Here is an 18,349-nt window from a genome sequence, read left to right on the forward strand (position 1 = left end):
TAGCTGGCTCACCCTGGCTGGGCTCGGGCAGAACTGGGTTCAAATCCCAGCTCAGTCACGATTCTGTGTGGCTGCAGGTGCGTCTCCTACAGAATGGGGGTAAAGGCGTCCACCTCATGTGCTTGTTGCCATGATGAGATGAAACGTTGCCCACATAGGAAGTAGCACAGAGAGGGCACTCAGGGAACGCCGCTTCTCTTTCCTCTGCACTTCCAGGCGCTGGCCTGGCGTGGAGATAGTGAGCACCCCGCCGCTTCATTGTGGCAGGGCTGAGAAAGAAGGCTGCATATCCGGGCCCAGCCACCTTGAATGGGATATAAGGGATAAGCAAATGAAATGGAATAAACTTGAATACATAAAGCCAAGAAGCATTTTCGGATCTGCGCTCCTCCTCAAAGGAACGTACTGAAATATGAAGAAAAAGAAAAAAGCCATTCTTGCGGTGTGCATAATCTGATGGGGGAGGCTGTCCGTACCGGGATCTAGAGGCATTCTTCTTGGATTCTGAGCAGCTTGGATGGGCTACAGATAAGCCTCCACACTGAGCCAAGCCCTGGAACCTTCTAAGTCTCATCCTCAACCCTGTGCTATAGAAAATCAAAATCACTCTTTCTGTCAATTCACCGGAAATATCTCCCTGGCTCTCCAAATATCCCCCTCCCCCCGCCCCCGCCCCATTAAGTCTTCTAAAATCAGCAGAACCATCTGCTTTGGGCATGGAAATGAGATAGTACAAAAAGTTGCCACCCGAAGGTCATTATTTCTGGAGGACAAAGGGGGAAAGCAAAGCTTTTAATAAGGGCTCTCGGAACTGCGTTCCCCTCGCTGGCGGAGGGCCTCTCCCTTCCTTCTCGCCCTGACTACAGATGCGGGGCGGCTTTGACATGCCCGTTACACAGCGTGCACAGTCTAATGCGTACTGCCCTCCCGCGTCCACTGCCCCGCCGCCTCACCCCGGAGCTGGGTTGGTCGGAGGGTTCGGAGCTCATTCATTTGTCCTCACAGCCAGAGTAAAGTGAAGAATTGTGGTCACTACCCAAATGAGCAGGTGAAAGGGAAAGAAACCCATTTGTGTTGAAAAAGACGGCTTCAAAGGACTGGTCTAAACACCTCCACCTGCTCAGCTGTCCACAGAGGTAGTAATAAGTGCAGTGAGTCGTCCCCTCCCCCCACCGTGGATCTGACACTGAGCAGCTCCCCGAGGGAAGATGCCAAGTGTCCGGTGTCTCCAGAACAAGACCAGCCCAGAGCCTCCTCCTGAGCAAGCAAAAGACACATCCCTCCCTCGGATCTGGAAATGTCACATAGGAGAAACTCCGGAGACCTCAGGAAGCCCTTAAATACTGCCATTTAGAGTTCTCTAATCTGGCTGAGCAGAAATTTCCAGATTTAAATTGTGCTCACCCAGGCATGATGAACGGTCTCAGACAGTCTTGAGTTTGCTCCAGCTCCTTTCACTGGCGGTCAAGTCCTTATTTGACTCCACAGTCTACACCCTGACCATCTCAGGACTAAGCATGGCTGCCGGTTGGGCGTCCACAGATAGAAAGGCAAGTTGCTAAGCCCCATTGGGGTCCCTTTCTCCCACATCCAACATGTCATATGTAACACAGTCAAGCAGCACTCGACAAGGACCAAGAGGCAGTTTGGTGCTCTTGAAATATTCTGGTTATCGGGATCTGAGCTGAGACCTTCCAGGTGTGAGACCTTGAGTGAGCTGGTCAACTTCTCTGGGCCTTGGATTCCCCAGGTATTGTAAGGGGGATAACAGTGAGAATAACAGACGATGTAGTGACATATGTCCGCTACACAGGTCTGGCTCACTGTCTCAAAAAAAAAAAAAAGGGAGTATTTACTACTGATTCCACAAATGATCACTAAGTTGCTAAGTGTATGCAATGTACAAAGTACTCTATTTGATCCTCAGAAGCATCTGAAAGGGGAGGCTGGAGAGGTGTCTTTCTCTCAGGTGGTTCTGGCTTGTCCAAGATCACCCGCAGTTAGTGATGGAGCCAGCCTGAGATGCTGACATCTTGGCTCCCGGTCCAGGCCTGTCTCCACTCTCCCACGTGCTCCTGGGAATGCTGGTGGGAGCCGGTCCATTCGGGCTCTGATGAATGAAGATTTCCGTTCTGTTTTCGTGGGATTAACATGAGGATCGCTGGCTTGGAAGAGGGCCCCATCACCCATGCGTCACTTCCCAGACCTAAAAGCAGACTGAGGGAAGCTACTCACTCCCGTTCCACCCCACGGATAAATAAGATCTGTTTATCTTGGTTCCATTTATTTCTCTCAAAGTCCCCTAGAAAGACTGCAAGTAGGACGGAGTAGAAAAGGATGTCCCCGAGGGACCCAGAAGCTGGCTCAGGATGCTGGTTTTCACACTGTATTTTTTGGAACCCTAGGTCCACAGGGGTGCTCTCGGGGCACAGGGGGTGGTGTAGGTAGGTGGGTACAGGTAATCTGGGGCCCCTATTTAACCAGAGCTATGCCAGCCCTGACCTACATGGCTAACTGGTAGAAGACTTGGTTTATTTACCTGGGGCTTCTGTTTAAGATTTAATTTGAGGCAAATATTTGCTCCTTAAGAAGGAGAAGAAGAACAGTAACAACAACAACAAGAAGGAGAAAGCTTGAGATCTACCCTTCTCGGTGCTTCTGGGGACAGAACCTAGAATTTATCCTTTTGGATATTAGGGACATAGGAAGGCAGCCCTGCTCTGAGTCAGAGTAAGCCATCTCACACCAGGTGTGCACCTTCAGGCATACATTGGGCACCTGCTGTGTACAGAACCCCAGATCAGGTGACAGGTGGATGAAAGTAAAATACAGGTGACAGCTCTCGTCCTCTGAGACTCAGGGGACCCACGAACAGATACTCCAAAAGCAGGAGAAGGGGCCACAAATATGAATTAATGCAGCTAGCCTGATCCTTGGGCTACATTATCTTGGGTTTTATTTATAGGCTCTATTGTCCCCCAGTCAGACTCTGATTTTCCAGGGGACAAGGAACACCTCTCACTCTGCAAACATCTCTCCACTCCTTACCATATACATCAGATATGAGAAAGGCTCCCAGGCTCACGGAAGAGAGACCACTAATTCCAGCATGAGGTCATTAGTTTTCCTTGGGTCCCGGGGGCCAGGGAAGGTGCTAGAAATGGAGGTGACATTTAGGCTGCACCTCACAAGAAGAATAGCAACTCTGGGCATACTTCTTTCAGCTTTCTGGGGGTCCAGGGCCGCAGCCCCAGGGCAGCCATCAAGGATGCCAACCACACGAGCTTTGGGGAGGGACAGAATAATGTCACACTGGACATCCCCGGGCTTGTCTCCGAGGACCTTTTGGAGGGAAGAGTTTGGAGCTGAGGTTTTGAAGGAGAAGGAGCCTGCATTGGCTCTGAGGAGAAGGGAGCGTGTCCAGGTTGGGATCATGCCAGCAGCAAAGGCAATGAAGTGAAGCCAGCAGGGCTGGAGGCAGAGACTGGCAATAAAGGGACAGAGGTGAGGGAAAGCCAGTTAAGCTCCAGTGGAGGGAAAGGCAAAAAGAAATAAAGGTATTCAGGAGGGAGCAAGAAGAAAGAGGGGAACAGCTGAGGGCTGCGGTGCTTGAATCGGATACAACTAGGGTGTTCCTGGACTCACAGGAATAAAGCACCCAGAAATGTAATAATGGAGGGGAGCCCCCTCTCCAATCACAACCCCATTACCGCTCTGCCTAACAGGGATGCTATGTTCTTCCCAAATGACCTCTGGCTGACACCCCTCTTCTCCCTCAACCCCAAATTCTGGGTCCCCTGGAGGAGCTGGTGGGGGCAGGAGCAGTTAGGTGGGGGAGGGAAGGGGCCAGGGCCTGGCTTGGCCTGTAATATCTCTCAGCTGTGACCCACATCTGGGGCTTCTGGAAATCTGACCGGAACATTCCCACTGCCAGATTACGCCTACACCATCCATCGCCAGGTAAAGGCACAGATTTGTACACGGGGCAAGGAGGGCCATCCCCCGCACGCGCGCGCACACACACTCCACAAATGAAAGAGTCCCCGGGCCATCTAAGGGAAGGCTGGATGTCCTGGGTTGAGTAAGCGAGGTGGCTGGCAACGCGGTTCCCTTTCCGTCCTCCCGGGAACCCGTGCCTCGGCTTCCTTCGCTCCAATAATGTGAATGAACCCTGGGAGAGGAGGCGAGAGCGCGTGCGAGCGCGGAGAGGGGAGAGGAGCGGGGGAAGAGAAAATCCCGGCAGAGGTAGAGGGGCCGAGAGGGGAGCGCAAAGCCGGGCGGGGGCCGAGGCGCGAGGGGCGGCGCCGAAAGGAGCGGGGCGCGGGCCCGGAGCGCGGCGGCGGCGGGCGGAGGCGCGGAGGGCGCGGGGCGGAGGCGCGGGCCGAGCCGGGAGGGCGGGCCGAGAGGGAGGAGCCCCCGGCCTCCGCCGCCAGCCCGCCCGGCGGCCCGCGCAGCCCTCACTCGCCGCCGCGCCTCGGAGTTTGAGCCCCGGCGGGGCCCGAGCGCAGGCACGCCCGGGGCGCGGGGTCGGAGCGCGCAGCGCGGCGCCGCCCCCCGGCCCTCGGCCCCCCAGCCCCGGCGCCCCCGGAGCGGCGCGCGGAGGGAGGAGGGCGGGCGGGCGCGGCGGGCCGGGCCGGCGGGCGGCGGACTATGAGGCGCCCACCATGGTGCGATGCGACCGCGGGCTGCAGATGCTGCTGACCACGGCCGGAGCCTTCGCCGCCTTCTCGCTCATGGCCATCGCCATCGGCACCGACTACTGGCTCTACTCCAGCGCGCACATCTGCAACGGCACCAACCTGACCATGGACGACGGGCCCGCGCCCCGCCGCGCCCGCGGCGACCTCACCCACTCGGGGCTGTGGCGGGTGTGCTGCATCGAAGGTACGGCCGGCCGCGGCACCCACCCACCTCCCGACACACACACACGCACACGCACACGCACACCCTGCCCGGGGTGCCGGCCGGGAAGGGGGTGGGCGCGGCACTGGCTCCGCGCGACACACAAAGGAGCCGGAGCGAGCGGGCGGGTCCCCTCGCGGCCAGCTGTGCACCAGCTCGGGGTCCCTCAAGCCGATCCCACAAACTCCACGCACACGCACACCCCCTCGCACACAGACACAATGAAACACACGGAAACTCACACGGGCGCGCGTGCAGCCCGAGACCGGAGCGATCCCGAGGGGCCGCGCCGGAGCCCCCGGGGGAGGTGGAGGATGGTGTGGGGGCGGGAGGAGGCTGGAGTTGGGGGGAGCGGACCGGAGAGGAGGGGAGGGAGGAGGGGGAGGGGTTGCTTGGCAACCGGTGTCTGTGCGATTGCTATGGGAACTGGCCATCCTGGGGCGGGGCCGGCCGGGGGCGGGGAGCGCTGGGGCCGCTCCTGGCTCGCTCCAGGCCCGGACCGAGGGGTGGGGGTGGGGGCTGTGCTCCGAGCGGCTTTGGGCGACCTGGGTCGCCGGAGCCTGACGCCGCCCAGACCCTGCTCCGCCGCCTACTCCTCCACGGGGCCCCGGCCCGCTGCTCCCTGCTGGGTGGGAAGGAAGGGGTGCGTCACCGAGGCTGCCCCCCACCCCAGACTAGGGGAGCAAGTCCTTCGTCGCGGTCCCTCGGCAGGGAGGCTGCGGGAGACCTCAGCAGGACACCAGAGTGCGCAGGGGCGACCCGCGGACCGACAACTGCCTGGGAGGGGCGTGGCCGCCCCGTCGGTGCAAGAGGGGCGGGCGCGGCTCCCCACAGATGCGCTAGGGGGGCGTGAAGTAGGTTTTGCAAGGTTGGAATGCCTCTGGGGACAGGGATTGGGTGTCCCGGGACCAAGGGGACCGCTCCCTCCGCGGGAGGGGCCCGGACGCCTCCAATGGCAAAATGCGCCCGACTTCAGCTCCTCCAGCCCGCCCCGCTGCGGAACGGGAACTAACAGGTGGCTGTAGAAGGGCGGTCTGGTCCCAGCCAGGTTGTGAACGGGGCCTGCCGCTTTGGTCTTGGCTTTCAGGTCGGAAAAGGGATGGGGGAAGTTGGCGGAGCGTTCCTTTCCGATATCCTTGGACAGAGTTTCCTCTTTCTTTTTCTGTAACCTTTTCCCGTGTGTTAACTCCGCCCCTCCGTTATTCGGGGAGTTCTCCCACACACCCAGCCTTCCTTACTGCAGTTAGAGCCCCTGCAAATAGTTTAGCGGGTTTGGAGCTTCGTGGAGGTTGGTAGGAAGCTCTTAAAGAGATGGCCCTTTTTCTGGCCGCATTTGGAGTCATATAAAAAGAGGCTTTGTAAAGCTGGGTCGCTCGGGGAGGCTGAACTTGCTCCCTTTCCCCTCCTCCTAGACCTGCCCTGGCGGGAATCCTGCCCACCTCTGCCCCCCACACCCTCTCCCAGACGCGGCTGCCTTGCCCTTTGCAATTTGGAGTTTAGTGCCAGGGCTAAGTGGAGTCTTGGAGGAGCAGGCATAGGTGCGATCAATCGTTTGGGAAGCAAGCCACACAAAGGATCGGTGGGCCCACGATCACACCCTCCTCTTTTCTTTTGAAAAACATCATTTCTGGTGTGCAATTGCTCAGATCACAAACACCTACTCTTCTCATCTGGAGAATGTACCCACGTCACACAGCACCTGAATTAGACACAGAACAGGGGCTGCAGAGCCCCCATGTTCTCCCTCACAGGCTCTGGGGGGCACAGTAAGTCATGCCACTGTCATCACCCGAAGGCACCCGTGGACCCCAACCAAGCCTCCCAGTTTCCCAGTGGGAATCGGAACTAACTCCTCCACAGCGGCGAGCCTGGCCTCTGCAGAGCGGCTCGAATGCCTCCTTTATTAATTCCTCATCCTAATTAGGATTGATGCTGCACTTAGCCTCTTGCCAGCTACCTCGAGCTGTTTGCACTCGGTGTTCATCAAGAGAGCCCCAAGCCCATCTGGGCAGCTGGCTCCGCTGGCGGAGGGAGGGTGGGGAATTGCCATCTGGGGGACTTCACCATAAGAACTGAGCTGCCTCTGTCATTCCCCACCCACCCACCCACCCATGAGCTCAGGGGTTCTGAGGGCCAAACCAGGCCACATCCAAGGGCTGGACCACCCTCGGACCAACCCAGGACCAGGAGAGCTGGTTCAGGATTCCTCGTTGTGGCTAGTATCATCCTTCCCTGGACCTGGGTGGAAACTGCCGGCTCACCTCGGGGAAGCACAATCGCCTGACATCTGTGATGCCTCCACCTGCCAGAGAGGGTCCAGACGGGGACCCAAGCAGCACAGCCATCCCATGCCCCTCCCTGGGGGCCTGGGCACCCCCAGTGTTGGCTTTGTGTGTAAAAGGCATGATTTCCACCTGTTCTCTAGCAAAGAGCTCCCAAAGCTTTACATGGGGGTGGGGGGGAGAAAAGAAAAGATCAAGCCTCTGGGCTGAACCTAGAGAAATATTGGAGCGGGGCCACTAACAAAACACTGGTTGTGACTGAGGGTTTGCTGGCCACAGTGATTCCATTTCCTGGTTGTCTCCCGTCAATGATGCTGCCGGGACCGGAGAGCCGAGCCCTCTGCGTGCTGAAGGCATCCCAGCAGTTGGACAGGCCCGCCCCCAGCCAGGCAGTGCTGTCGTCACCCCAGCTTCTTTTGCACCCCCCAGATCCTCTCTATCGGACAAGCGCTCAGAGCCTGTGCATGTTAGCCCACAGCACGTTCACAACAGCCCCAAGAGGATGCTGTCTGCACCCCCGTAGGCAGCCGAAGGTACAGAGGCTCAGAGAGGGTGAGGCACTTGCCCGGAGGCACCCAGGTAGGAGGCTGCTGGGCCAGGTTTGAGCCTTTGTCTCACTACAAAGCTCTTCCCACCATGTCATCCTGCCCTTTCCCAAACAGCTTCTGGGTTGCCATTAAAAATAGAACCAAGTACTTGACTACCCAGTGGAGCCTAGCTCTGAGGTTGGGCTGACAGCAGCATGAAGGCATTTAGAAGTGAGAATGTACAAGTGATGCCCAAATTGCATAACATACTCTTTCTCCCCTCCCCTCCCCTCCCCTTTCCTTCCCTCTCCCCTCCCTCCTCCCCTCCCCTTCTCTTCTCTCTTTGTCTATTTCTGCCTCTGTCTCTGTTTCTGTCTCTCTCTTCTTCTACCACGTTCTGCACTAGCCCATCCCCATCACTATCGGCCTCCTGCTCCCTTCCTTCCCAAGCCCACCTCATTCTTTCTTTGTGTCTTTGGTGACACTCAGCCCAAAGCTGGGGACACGGGAAAGAAGTCCTAAATCTTTGTGGACTTTTCCCTCTTAGGTATCACCAACCAGCATTTGCTCAGTCTCTAATGCGTTTTGCAATTAGGCAAGGTATGGAATGTAAGCAAGCATTATGGAGCGTGCACTGTGTCCTGGGCAAGTCCCCACGCCGGCTGTTAGTTTCGTTGTGTCCGCAGGGGCCGCTGGAGGTCAGGGTCCGTGAGGGACCCACCTCCCTCACCTGAACAACGCCTCTCACCCAGTAAACCCAGACTTCATTCACCTTATGGGACACAGAGAAAAAGAAACTGTTGGTACTGCACCCCGGGGCCAGGGGAGAGAGAAGACAACCCTCAGAGACTAGTGAGGGGCTTCAGCCCGCCCAGGCCCCGCCCAGTTGCCTGGGGGCGGGGCTTACACCTCCCGGACACTAGGAACCCTTTCCAGGCAGGCGCTGGGAAGCTCTGCCTCACCACGCTCCCAACATAGGACCCTTCAGGGACGTTTTGATTCAAATAACGTCCGTTCCACACCCACTGCACTCCCAGGCACTGCGCTGGGAACTTTTCCTGTCTGTGTTTGCTTTCATTTTCTCTTGCGAAAACTCACAGGCCGCCTATCCAGTCAAGCCCTGGTGGGGGACAGGAGCCAGAGCAGGGCTCGCTCAGCTAGTCACCTCACCCACCGGCTCTCCTTTGCCCTCTGGTGTTGATAGAGATGGCCATCACTTGGTGCAGACCTCCGTGCAGGACTCCGTAAGTTCGTGTAATTGTCAACCATAGTTCAAGGCAAATATTAATTACCTGCCTTTCGTAGATGTGGAAGATGAGGCTTCCGACGGTCAGAGCTCTTGAGTGCTGTAGAATGTCTTCTCTCTGAATAGATGAGCCCGCTTTCCACCAGCCAGAGGATGTCCTTTATTTGAGCCACACAGATTTGGGAAGGGGCAAGTGAGGGTGTTGTCTTATCCCATTGGCTTAAGCAACGTTTATTTCTTAGAGTTCTGGAGGCTGGAAAGCCAAGATCAAGTGCCAGCCGATTTGGCTCTTGGCTTGTAGGTGGCCCCCTTCTCACTGTGTCCTCACAGGGCGGAGTGCGAGCTCTCTGGTCTCTCCTTATAAGGGCATTAATCCCATCATGAGGAACCCCCACCCCGACCACCACCTCAGACCTCATCTAAACCCAGTCACCACCTCCAGAGCCCCACTGCCAAGTACCCCTGGGGGTGAGAGCGTCAACATATACGAATTTCATCAACATATATGAATTTCGGAAGGACATCAGCATTCGGTCTGGTAGAGGGCTGTTCTCCCTTCCTGTCCTTGCTTCCTCACCGGGGCTCACTCTCTAGCCACTCAGGAAGGGGCCCTGGCAGCCCCTTCTCCTGTCTACCTTCCCTTAATGTCCTGCTTTGTTCTTTGCTGCTTTCTCTCTTCTTGTAAGAAAAAACCAGGTCCTTTGAACTGGACCCGCTGACTTAGTGAGGAGAGGCTGGGGATCCCAGGGGTCTGATTTAAGAACCTCACCACAGAGCCAGCTTTGGAGGAACCCCCCATGTGAGGGGCTTCAGAGAGGCTCAGTGGGAAAGCAGCAGCTCTTTAAAATAAATCTCCTGGGTCAGTCTCTTCAGATGCAGAGACTCGAGATTTGGGGGCTGTAGTCCCAGAAATGCAGCAGAAGAAGAGACCTCGGGTCATCAAACCCGGAGTCTCAGAAGGCGAGGGAGGCAAAGAACGGCATAGCCAAACCAGAACTGCGGAAGAGGGCCTGGTGGGCCTGAAGGGACGGGCCTAGCTGGTCTGGAACTTTCCTCCCATTTCTGGCTTTTGGCTATACAAGCCCTAGAGAACCCCCTGCCCCCAGCCTCCAGGTTGAATCAGGTTCATGGGGCTTCCACACACGGGCGAGCAGGGGGATGGGGGGCAGGGCTCCTCTGGCCAGAAGAACCTCTGAGATTACTTCATTCAGTGACTCTTGACCTTTTTTCTGCTAAGACACACACGCAGAAAGGCTCTAAGGCACCAATCTGCCGGGCCTGCTTCTATTTATTCATTCATTCATCCAATCCATTCACTTTTTCTCGTTCCACACATGCTCGCTGAGTACCTGCTCTGTGTCAGGCGCGTGAGGCTCTCCGTCACATGGCGGACGGGACAGACTCGGTCCCTGCTCTCCCAGAGCCAACATTCTCATGGGGTAGCTGACACTTCCAGGCATCGGTGAGGGTTAGGACAGATGCAGAGCGGGGGTGTGCTGGGAGAGGCTGGGGAGGGTTGCCATCGGTCAAGGGGACAGGGAAGAGCTGTCAGAGGACTGGAGGAAGAAGGAAGACCTTCCAGGAAGAGGAAAAGGCAGGCTGAGGCTCTGAGGCATGAAAGGCCGGGCAGGGCTCCAGCACCGCGTGGGGGTCCCAGAGAGGCTTCTGGAGGTCAGGATCAAGATCAATGCTTTGAGAAGTTTGGGGCTGGGGAGTAAATTGACCTGACTTAGGATTTTAGAAGAGTCTTCAGCTGCACATGGGGAGTGGAGACTCTGGAAGGCAAGGGAGGCCACCAGGAGACCTGTCTGGTCCTCACTGCCAGGGACCCGAATGGAATCTTGGGGCTAACTGGTGGCAGCAGAGGTGGGGAGAAGTGGAGAGAAGGATGGGCAAGGGGAGGCGAGAAGTCAAGGCTGACTGCCTGGATTGACTCCTGGATCTGGGGCTATGGCAGCTGCGAGACGGCACGGCCATGGCCGAGTGGGGAACACGGAGGAAGGAGCAGGAACGGGAGGGGAAATCAAGCATGTACCCATGGGGGTTCCAGGGTTTGGCGCGACCACCCAACATGCCCTCCGCCGGAAGTCGTGCTGGGAAGTCCCGAGGAGGGTAATTCAGGAGGACCACGCTATGTCATCACGGGCCCGAGTGTCTGGATTCATCATCAATTGCCCGTCACCCCGGGACAGGGTTTCTCGACGTCAGGACAGTGACATTTGGGGCTGGGTCCTTCTTGGTGGCAGGGGCTGTCCTGTGGGCTGTAGGCAGTTCAATGGCGTCTCTGGCTTCTCCCCACCAGAAGCCAGGAACATCCCTCTACTGCCAAGCTCTGATAACCACAATACTCCCAGACATTGCCCAGTGTCCCCTGGGCATGGTGGGGTGGGGGGCAGAGTGGGGAAGCGAAATCAACCCCCTGTGGAGAACCACTGCTCTAAGGGAGTCAGCCTTTAGGTGGGGGGCTGGGGTGGATCCAATTTCTGGCAGCTGGTAGGAGCCCCACTCTTGTCTCATTCCTTCAAGAAAACGTTTGTATGGATAGAATGATGTGGCATCTGCGTTAGGTGACTGGTGGCAGAAGGGGTCACCTCTATTCCCTTCTTAAGAGTAATGACTTGCAGGGAACCCAGCTCACCCCTGCCTGTGACACCCCAGCATGTGTCCACACTAGAGATGGGACCTGCCTATGGGGCCCGAGCCTCACACTCTGCAAGCAAAGGAAACTCAAGGCCAAGGAGGCAAAGTGACTCATCCAAGGTCACACGGCTTGTTGGTAACAGACCTGGAGCAGAAGGGGGTGTGGGGACTGCCTGGTTAGGGTTCGCTGGGCACAGCCTTCCCTCAGGCGGGCATGGGGGCAGAGACTGGGCACTAGGCAGCCACCAGAGCATGACAGGCAAGCAGCAAGAAACGCAGGGAGATGAAGGGAACTCACTCCCTCCGGGCCTTCCTCTGCCACAGCTCATCAGCTCCATCACAGTTAACCCACAAACACACACTCAGAGCAGCAGCCCCTGGCCTCCCATAAGGACACGTGAGCACTGGCCAGATCCCTGAAATCGGGGTCAGTAAGAGAACACACTGGTTCTAACCCCAGGGCCACGCCCAAGACGCCCCCTCCATACCCCTCGCAATCCTTCTCTTTACCCCCATGGCGCTCAGAGGGTACTGATGAGACTATCTCTTCTGAACTGAGAGTCAGGACGTGGTACCAGACGAAGGACATTCCTTTTCGAACATAACAATTTCTTTATGTGAAAACCTTTCAAAGCTGTGAAAATGATATCATATGATTTTACTTATTTAGTTCTTCTCCCTCCAACCAAAAAAGAGAGAAAGGAAGAAAGGAACCAGATCTAAAAAAAAAAAAGAAAAAAAGTGGAGGAGACATTGGGTCAGAAGTAGAAACAAGAGCAGGAAAATAAGGTGATGGTTGAGTCCCATTAGCACACAAAATGCACGCTGCGAAGGCTGGCCGTGTTGCTGGAGATGGGCCTCCGCTTGTCCCTAAGCTTCCCGGGGCTGGGGACAGACAGGAGAGCCTGACCAAACGTGGAGTGGCCAGTATGCACATGGTAGAGGAGATCTCTGCTGGAGAGAAGCCTGATTGTCTCTGATACAGAGGTCTGGGAGCAATGTATTCCCCGTCTCCTTTTATCACATTAAAGTAGACTCTGTTGAAAAGGCAGCATGGTAGGGGGGGATGGCAAGGCAGGAGGCCAGGTTTTCAGTTCAAATCCCGGCTTTCCCAGGTAGCTGTGCCGCTTGGGGCAGGTTACTTAACCTCTCTGAGTTGTTCACATACCTGGAAAATAAGATAATGAAGCAACAAATGTGAAAGTGGCCAGCGCACAAACACAGAGTAGATACTCCCCAAACGGAATGCTTGTTAGGACAACCCTGGGGAGGACTCAGGAGTTTCCCAGTAGGTTCCCGGGTGTAGAAATGCCCCTTTGCATTTCAAGCGCTCTGTGATTTCTCTGCAGTGGCAGGACAGGGCTGCGGGCCGGATGACCCTCCAAGGGAAGCTCCAGGGTTTTTGCAAAGCAGACAGTACTGCCCCTGGAGGACTCTAGGCTCTGCCAGCTCAGAGATGACAGACTGTGACACCACGACTGTGACGCCATACTCAGCCATGTCTGACCTTGGCTCCCCCTACCCTACTGCTTTTCTGGATCCGGGATGGGGCCTGGGAGCCACCCTGTTGGGGATGCTGGGTCCGAAGAGTAATCTGATTGTTTTGCTCCCCTAGACATCAGGATCTGTCACCTCACCTCCACCCCTCTCCCTGACCTCCAAGGTCCTTCAAGCCAACCTCCCCTACGAAACTAACCAACCCCCAGCCCCCAGCTGCAAAGCTTGTAACCTGAGCTGCCCTCACCCTTCCCCTGCCTCTCCCGCCCCTCCCCCACTTCCAAGGATTGCACACCCGAAGCCAGGTCCTTCCTGCGGACATCCACCCTTCTGTGCCTCCCACCACACCAAGCCCACAGAGGCAGAGGTCCTCCCAAGTGCTGGTTAGGTGTCCCTCCTCCTCCCTGGCCATTGCCCCGTCTCTGAGAGTGTGGAAAGGCCACAGGGACTTTTTGACCCAAGCCCAGCTCCAGAGCCTGGGAGAAAACCCATTAGCTAAGGCCGGTCAGCTTCCCCGGCTCATCTCCCCTCACTGTCTCCATCACCCGCTGGCCCCAGGGGAGCACAGCAGGACTGGATGCCCACGGCAGCTCACTCTCCCAGCCCCCACTAGCCCACAAGGAAGCACCGTACACCCAGCCCTGAAGCCGTAGGGACGTGGGTTTGACTCCGGACTGCCACTCATCAAGGTACCCTACCGCCCGCCAAACCCCAGTCCCTTCATGGTGGGATAGCCGCTGGGGTCACTGGGAAGGTTTTGTGAGAAAACCTCACGGTTATATGCAAAGGGTTTTGTGCAAAATTACCTTCGAGGTGCCTGGCATCTTGTAGGTATATTCAAAGCAGGATTACTTTCTCCCTCGTTCCATGTTTCCGGAACCTTGGAAATTTCCCCAGAAGAACAAAGTTGTTCCACGTTTGCAGCGGGTGTGAGCGGGGCCCCAGGTCAGCTCAGTGGCCCCCAGCGTCTGGGACAGGAAGACACTGAGCTTCTCCGGGGATATTCGGGCCAGTGGAGAACATGGTGCGATGTCATCACCTCTTGAGGCAGAACTTGCTCGAGTGGCTTCTGTGAACCATAAAATCAGAACTCAAGGGCTCTCAATGAGGAGTTGAAATAAGGTCTAGCACCAAGGCAGTGCCCAGAGCGGTGATGGCAGCCACCCGGGCGGAGAGTCCCTGCACCGCATTTCCTGGCACTGAGGCTGTCCCTGTGAACTCCCGTGGAGCGGGATCTGGGCTGTGACAGAGGAGGACGGGATGCCGGGCTGTGGAAACGTCGGAACGGGGGTCAGGAGACCTATGGCCTGATCCCAACCCTGCCACTGACCATCTGAACCATCTTCTGCTTGTCCCTCAACCTCCCAGAGCCTCGGTTTGCTTCTTTGGCTAATTGGCAAATGATACCTGTCCTTCCCTCCATCCTTGCCTCCGTCCTCCATCCTTCTCCATCCTTCATCCCTTTATCTCTCCATCCCTCCTCTCTCTCTCTCTCTCTCCCTCCATCCATCCTCTCTCCCTCCACCCTCCACCCTCCTCTCTCCCTCTCCATCCCTCCTCTCTCCCTCCTCACTCCTTCCCTCTTCCCTGCATCCTCCCTTTGTCCACTGCCCCCCACTGGGGTTATGGGAATATGCAGTAGGAAGGTGTTGGTAAGGCAGTGGCCGCTCCCACAGAGGCACTGCAGAGGGGACAGGACGTCAGGCTGCCTTTCTTGGAAACATCGTGGTCTTGGCCTCTTTGCACCTACACCTTGGCAAGGAAGCGCATGTAGGCAGCAGCCTCCCATGTCACATGTGTTGCTGCTGGCCAGTGTGGTCTCTCCTCAGGACAATCGGTCACGACTCCTCTCCCACCCACTCGGTGCTTAGCTCAACATCCAGCAAACGCTGTGAGCCTGCTTTGTGCCCAGCACCCGTGCTGACCACCACAGAGGCCAGACGAGAGCCGCTTTCCTGTGGGAGCCCTCCCTAGCCCTGCCAGCTTTCCTCCCAGAACACACCCGCTGCTTCCCCACCCCTTCTCCCCACCTGGCTCCCAGCCTCTGTCATCTCTCGCCCTGATGCCCCAAGCAGGGTCCTGACCCGTGTCCCTGCTTTCTCTCCTGTCCCCCGCCCCATGCCAGCCCTTCACTCATAGCCAGAAAGTTCTTATAAAAATATAATCAGGGGACACCTGGGTGGCTCAGTGGGTTAAAGCCTCTGCCTTCAGCTCAGGTCATGATCTCAGGGTCCTGGGATCGAGCCCCACTTCGGGTTCTCCACTCAGCAGGGAGCCTGCTTCCTCCACTCTCTCTCTCTGCCTGCCTCTCTGCCTACTTGTGATCTCTGTCTGTCAAATAAATAAATAAAATCTTTAAGAAAAAAATATATATAATCAGATGACATCACTCCCCAGCTTGACAGCTTTCGTGGGACCACAACCCATCTGTGATCAAGTCAGGCCCATTCCCTGATCTATGAAACCCTGCAGATGTGGCCCCACACACCTCTCTGATCTCTCCCACCAGGCGTTTCATTTTCCAGAAAAAGTGTCAGGGAAGATGTATCTGAACCAAGCCCATGTGATGGTTAATAGCATGGGGGCTGGACAAAGAGACGTACATTTGAATCCTGCTCTACCCTGCTTTCCCTGCGAGCTTGGGCAAACTCCCCCAGCTGCTCTGAAGCTCAGTTTTCTCATCTGTAAAATGGAATAGAATGATAGACACCCCCAGGGAGTGGAGCCATTCCCCAAGACACAGCACCAAGCAGGAGTGGTCTAGGGGGACTGGAGATAGGAGAGCTGGACTTCGGGTGGGCTGAGTGCATAGGGTAGGGGACCACCCCTCTCTAAGGGAGGAGGCAGAGCAGACCTGGAGACACAGGTGCGGGAGTCATCTGCTGGGTGGACGAAAACAGTTCCCCCTTGTGATGACGTGTCAGGTCATGAACATGAACCCCACGGGACCAATGGCACTGTGGCATTTGTACTTTCTGAACCAAAAACAGATAAAAAGCAACAGGTTTTCTATTGTTGTCGAAGGTATAAGAGGTAATACAGGAGACGTTACTGGGATCCTGAAATGTTGACATTCACAGTCTGTTTGAGGAAGTGGCAGGGCAGGGGAGAGATCAGACAATTTAAAATCAAAACCATCCTAGAAAAATCCAGACACCAGTCACAGGCCATGTGCAAAGGCTACAAAGTGACTGTTGTCACTGTATTCACGGGCTGGGGGCTTGTGCAGTTAGGACCCCTGAGTGTTGGGTGTTCTGCTGTCACCATCTTATAATTCTTAATCATTTTTGAACAAGAGGATCTGTATTTCCACTTTGCATTGGATCCCATAAACAGCATAACCTCTCCCAAGTGTCCTTCTGCTCCGAGAAGAAACTTTGTTGAGAAAAATGGGACAGAGAGGCTGATACTGGAAAGTCCTGAGGTTGTGCAGAAATTGGCAGCCGGGGTGGGAAGCACAGGTGGGAACTGGGAAATAGATCTCACTGCTCTTTTTTACCCAAGGGCCAGCCACCAACTCTACACAAGGACAGGGGCTGCCCCGGAGAGCAGTGTGGCTTAACTCTGTCACTGTGAAGCATTTATGGGGTGCCTGCTGAATGCTTGGCTTCGTGCTGGGCTCGATGAGTACAGAATGTACCCTCTGGTTCCGGGGAACCCACAGGGGACAAGATGGTCACACATGACAGTGCAGGGCATAGAGAGCTCCAGAGCACACCTGGCTGTCGGGGCACCCTCCTGGGGGCACCACCCGGACCTGTCTCCTAGGGTCACCGGAGGATCAAGAGGAAAACACACACAGGGTTCCATACACACCTGCTTTGCAATAGACATGCAAAACACAGGGGCAGTGTAAGCGGCCTCTTGGAGAGAAGTAGGGCATGGTGGGGGAGGTGAGGGAGGAGGGCTCAGATCCCTTGCAGAGTGGGGTCTGAGCCCAGGCTCTGCCTCCTGCTAGCTGTGGGGTCGCCTGCCAATCATTTCACAGTGTCTGTAGAGCCTCAGTTGCTTTCTCTGCAAAATGGGCCGTAGCAACCCTCCAGTGCAGACTTGCTCCCAAGAGCCAAGATGCGCTGTGTCCGTGCTCAGCTCGAGCCAGGAATAAAGGGTCCAGTGCCCAGTAGTTACTGTCCTTTACTAACCCAGAGAATGCCCAGCACGTGGGGGCAGCGGGAAGGGGTCCCACCTGTAAGGATGGATCTCAGAGGAAGGGAGTCTCTGGCGAGCCCCCAGCCCAAACCACAAGCAAGGGAGAGCGCCCAGATCCCTGAAGGCTCTCAGGGGACATTTCAGGACACCCAGGCTCCCTTCCAGGGGCTGGACAGTCCGGCCAAGGCCGTGTCACCAGCTCATCTCTGCCACATGGTGGGGGGAGGACGGCCCGCGCTTGCTTCCGGCCCTCGCTCTGAAAAGCCCCGATAACAAGCGCACATTGACGGCCGGGTTCCCCTGGGCGAGCGCGCTCTTCCCGGCTCGCATCTGAGCCCTCGCCCGAGACGTTTTCTCGCTTCAGCAATTTGGCATGTCATACAAAGGGGCTCTGATCTTTCCTGATGTCCACCTCCTCTTGCCTGAAAAATAGCTTTTGTTGTCTTTCTGCCCACGGATTCCTGCGTGGGAGTCAAGGCCAGATGCCTGGTGGGTGAAGAGTCCCGTTTGCTTAGCCATGTGCGGGGTCCCCCTTCTTCCGCCTTGGTGGCCCTTTGTGGCCCGTGGCCCCTTAGGTTCAGTCTTTCCAAGAGTTGTCTTCTGGCCCCTGGCCTGTCTCCCACCTTCACACTGGTCAGTTCCTCTCCCCACTGGGTGGCTGTGTCCCAAGGGTCCTTGTTGGGGTTGAGACCAACTCCCACTGTCCCACCATCACCACACCCACCCAGCCAACCACTAGGTCTCCTTCCATGAGCCTCCTACCAAACCAACGTGTTTTGTTCTTCCTACCCTCCCCACCATCATCTCTCCTCCTTCCCTCGCCCCCAACCTCCCTCCCTCTCTTGCTTTCTACCCCATACCCCTATTTCTTCCCCTCTCCCTTTGCAGTGTGCCATATTCAAATCACACAGACCCTCTCCTGCGTCTTGTTCAAGGCAGACTTTTGAAAGTTCTTGAGGCACTTACGAGATAAAAATGTATTATCTTAAGTCTGTGATTATTAGAAGGTTTATTAAACATGGGAAGAATTCTATTAAGTAGCAAATTGAGTGAGTCAAAAACCCATAGATGTGGAACTTCTAAAGGTCATCTGGTACAAAATAGAT

At 56.3% G+C, this 18,349-nt stretch overlaps 1 protein-coding gene across 1 annotated transcript in view; it reads left to right on the plus strand.

Annotated features, from left to right (window-relative positions):
• The first annotated feature begins 4,664 nt into the window (after nt 1–4,664).
• The window catches only part of LOC111158195 (calcium voltage-gated channel auxiliary subunit gamma 4), a 58,866-nt gene continuing 45,181 nt past the window's right edge, over nt 4,665–18,349 (plus strand). The window contains exon 1 of the mRNA XM_022520110.1: nt 4,665–4,884. Within this exon, the coding sequence (XP_022375818.1) occupies nt 4,665–4,884 (220 nt within the window). The remainder of the gene's footprint in view (nt 4,885–18,349) is intronic.

This window comes from Enhydra lutris, unplaced genomic scaffold (genome assembly GCF_002288905.1).
Source record: "Enhydra lutris kenyoni isolate GAN:26980312 unplaced genomic scaffold, ASM228890v2 scaffoldscaffold57, whole genome shotgun sequence".
Classification (NCBI taxonomy): Eukaryota; Metazoa; Chordata; class Mammalia; order Carnivora; family Mustelidae; genus Enhydra; species Enhydra lutris.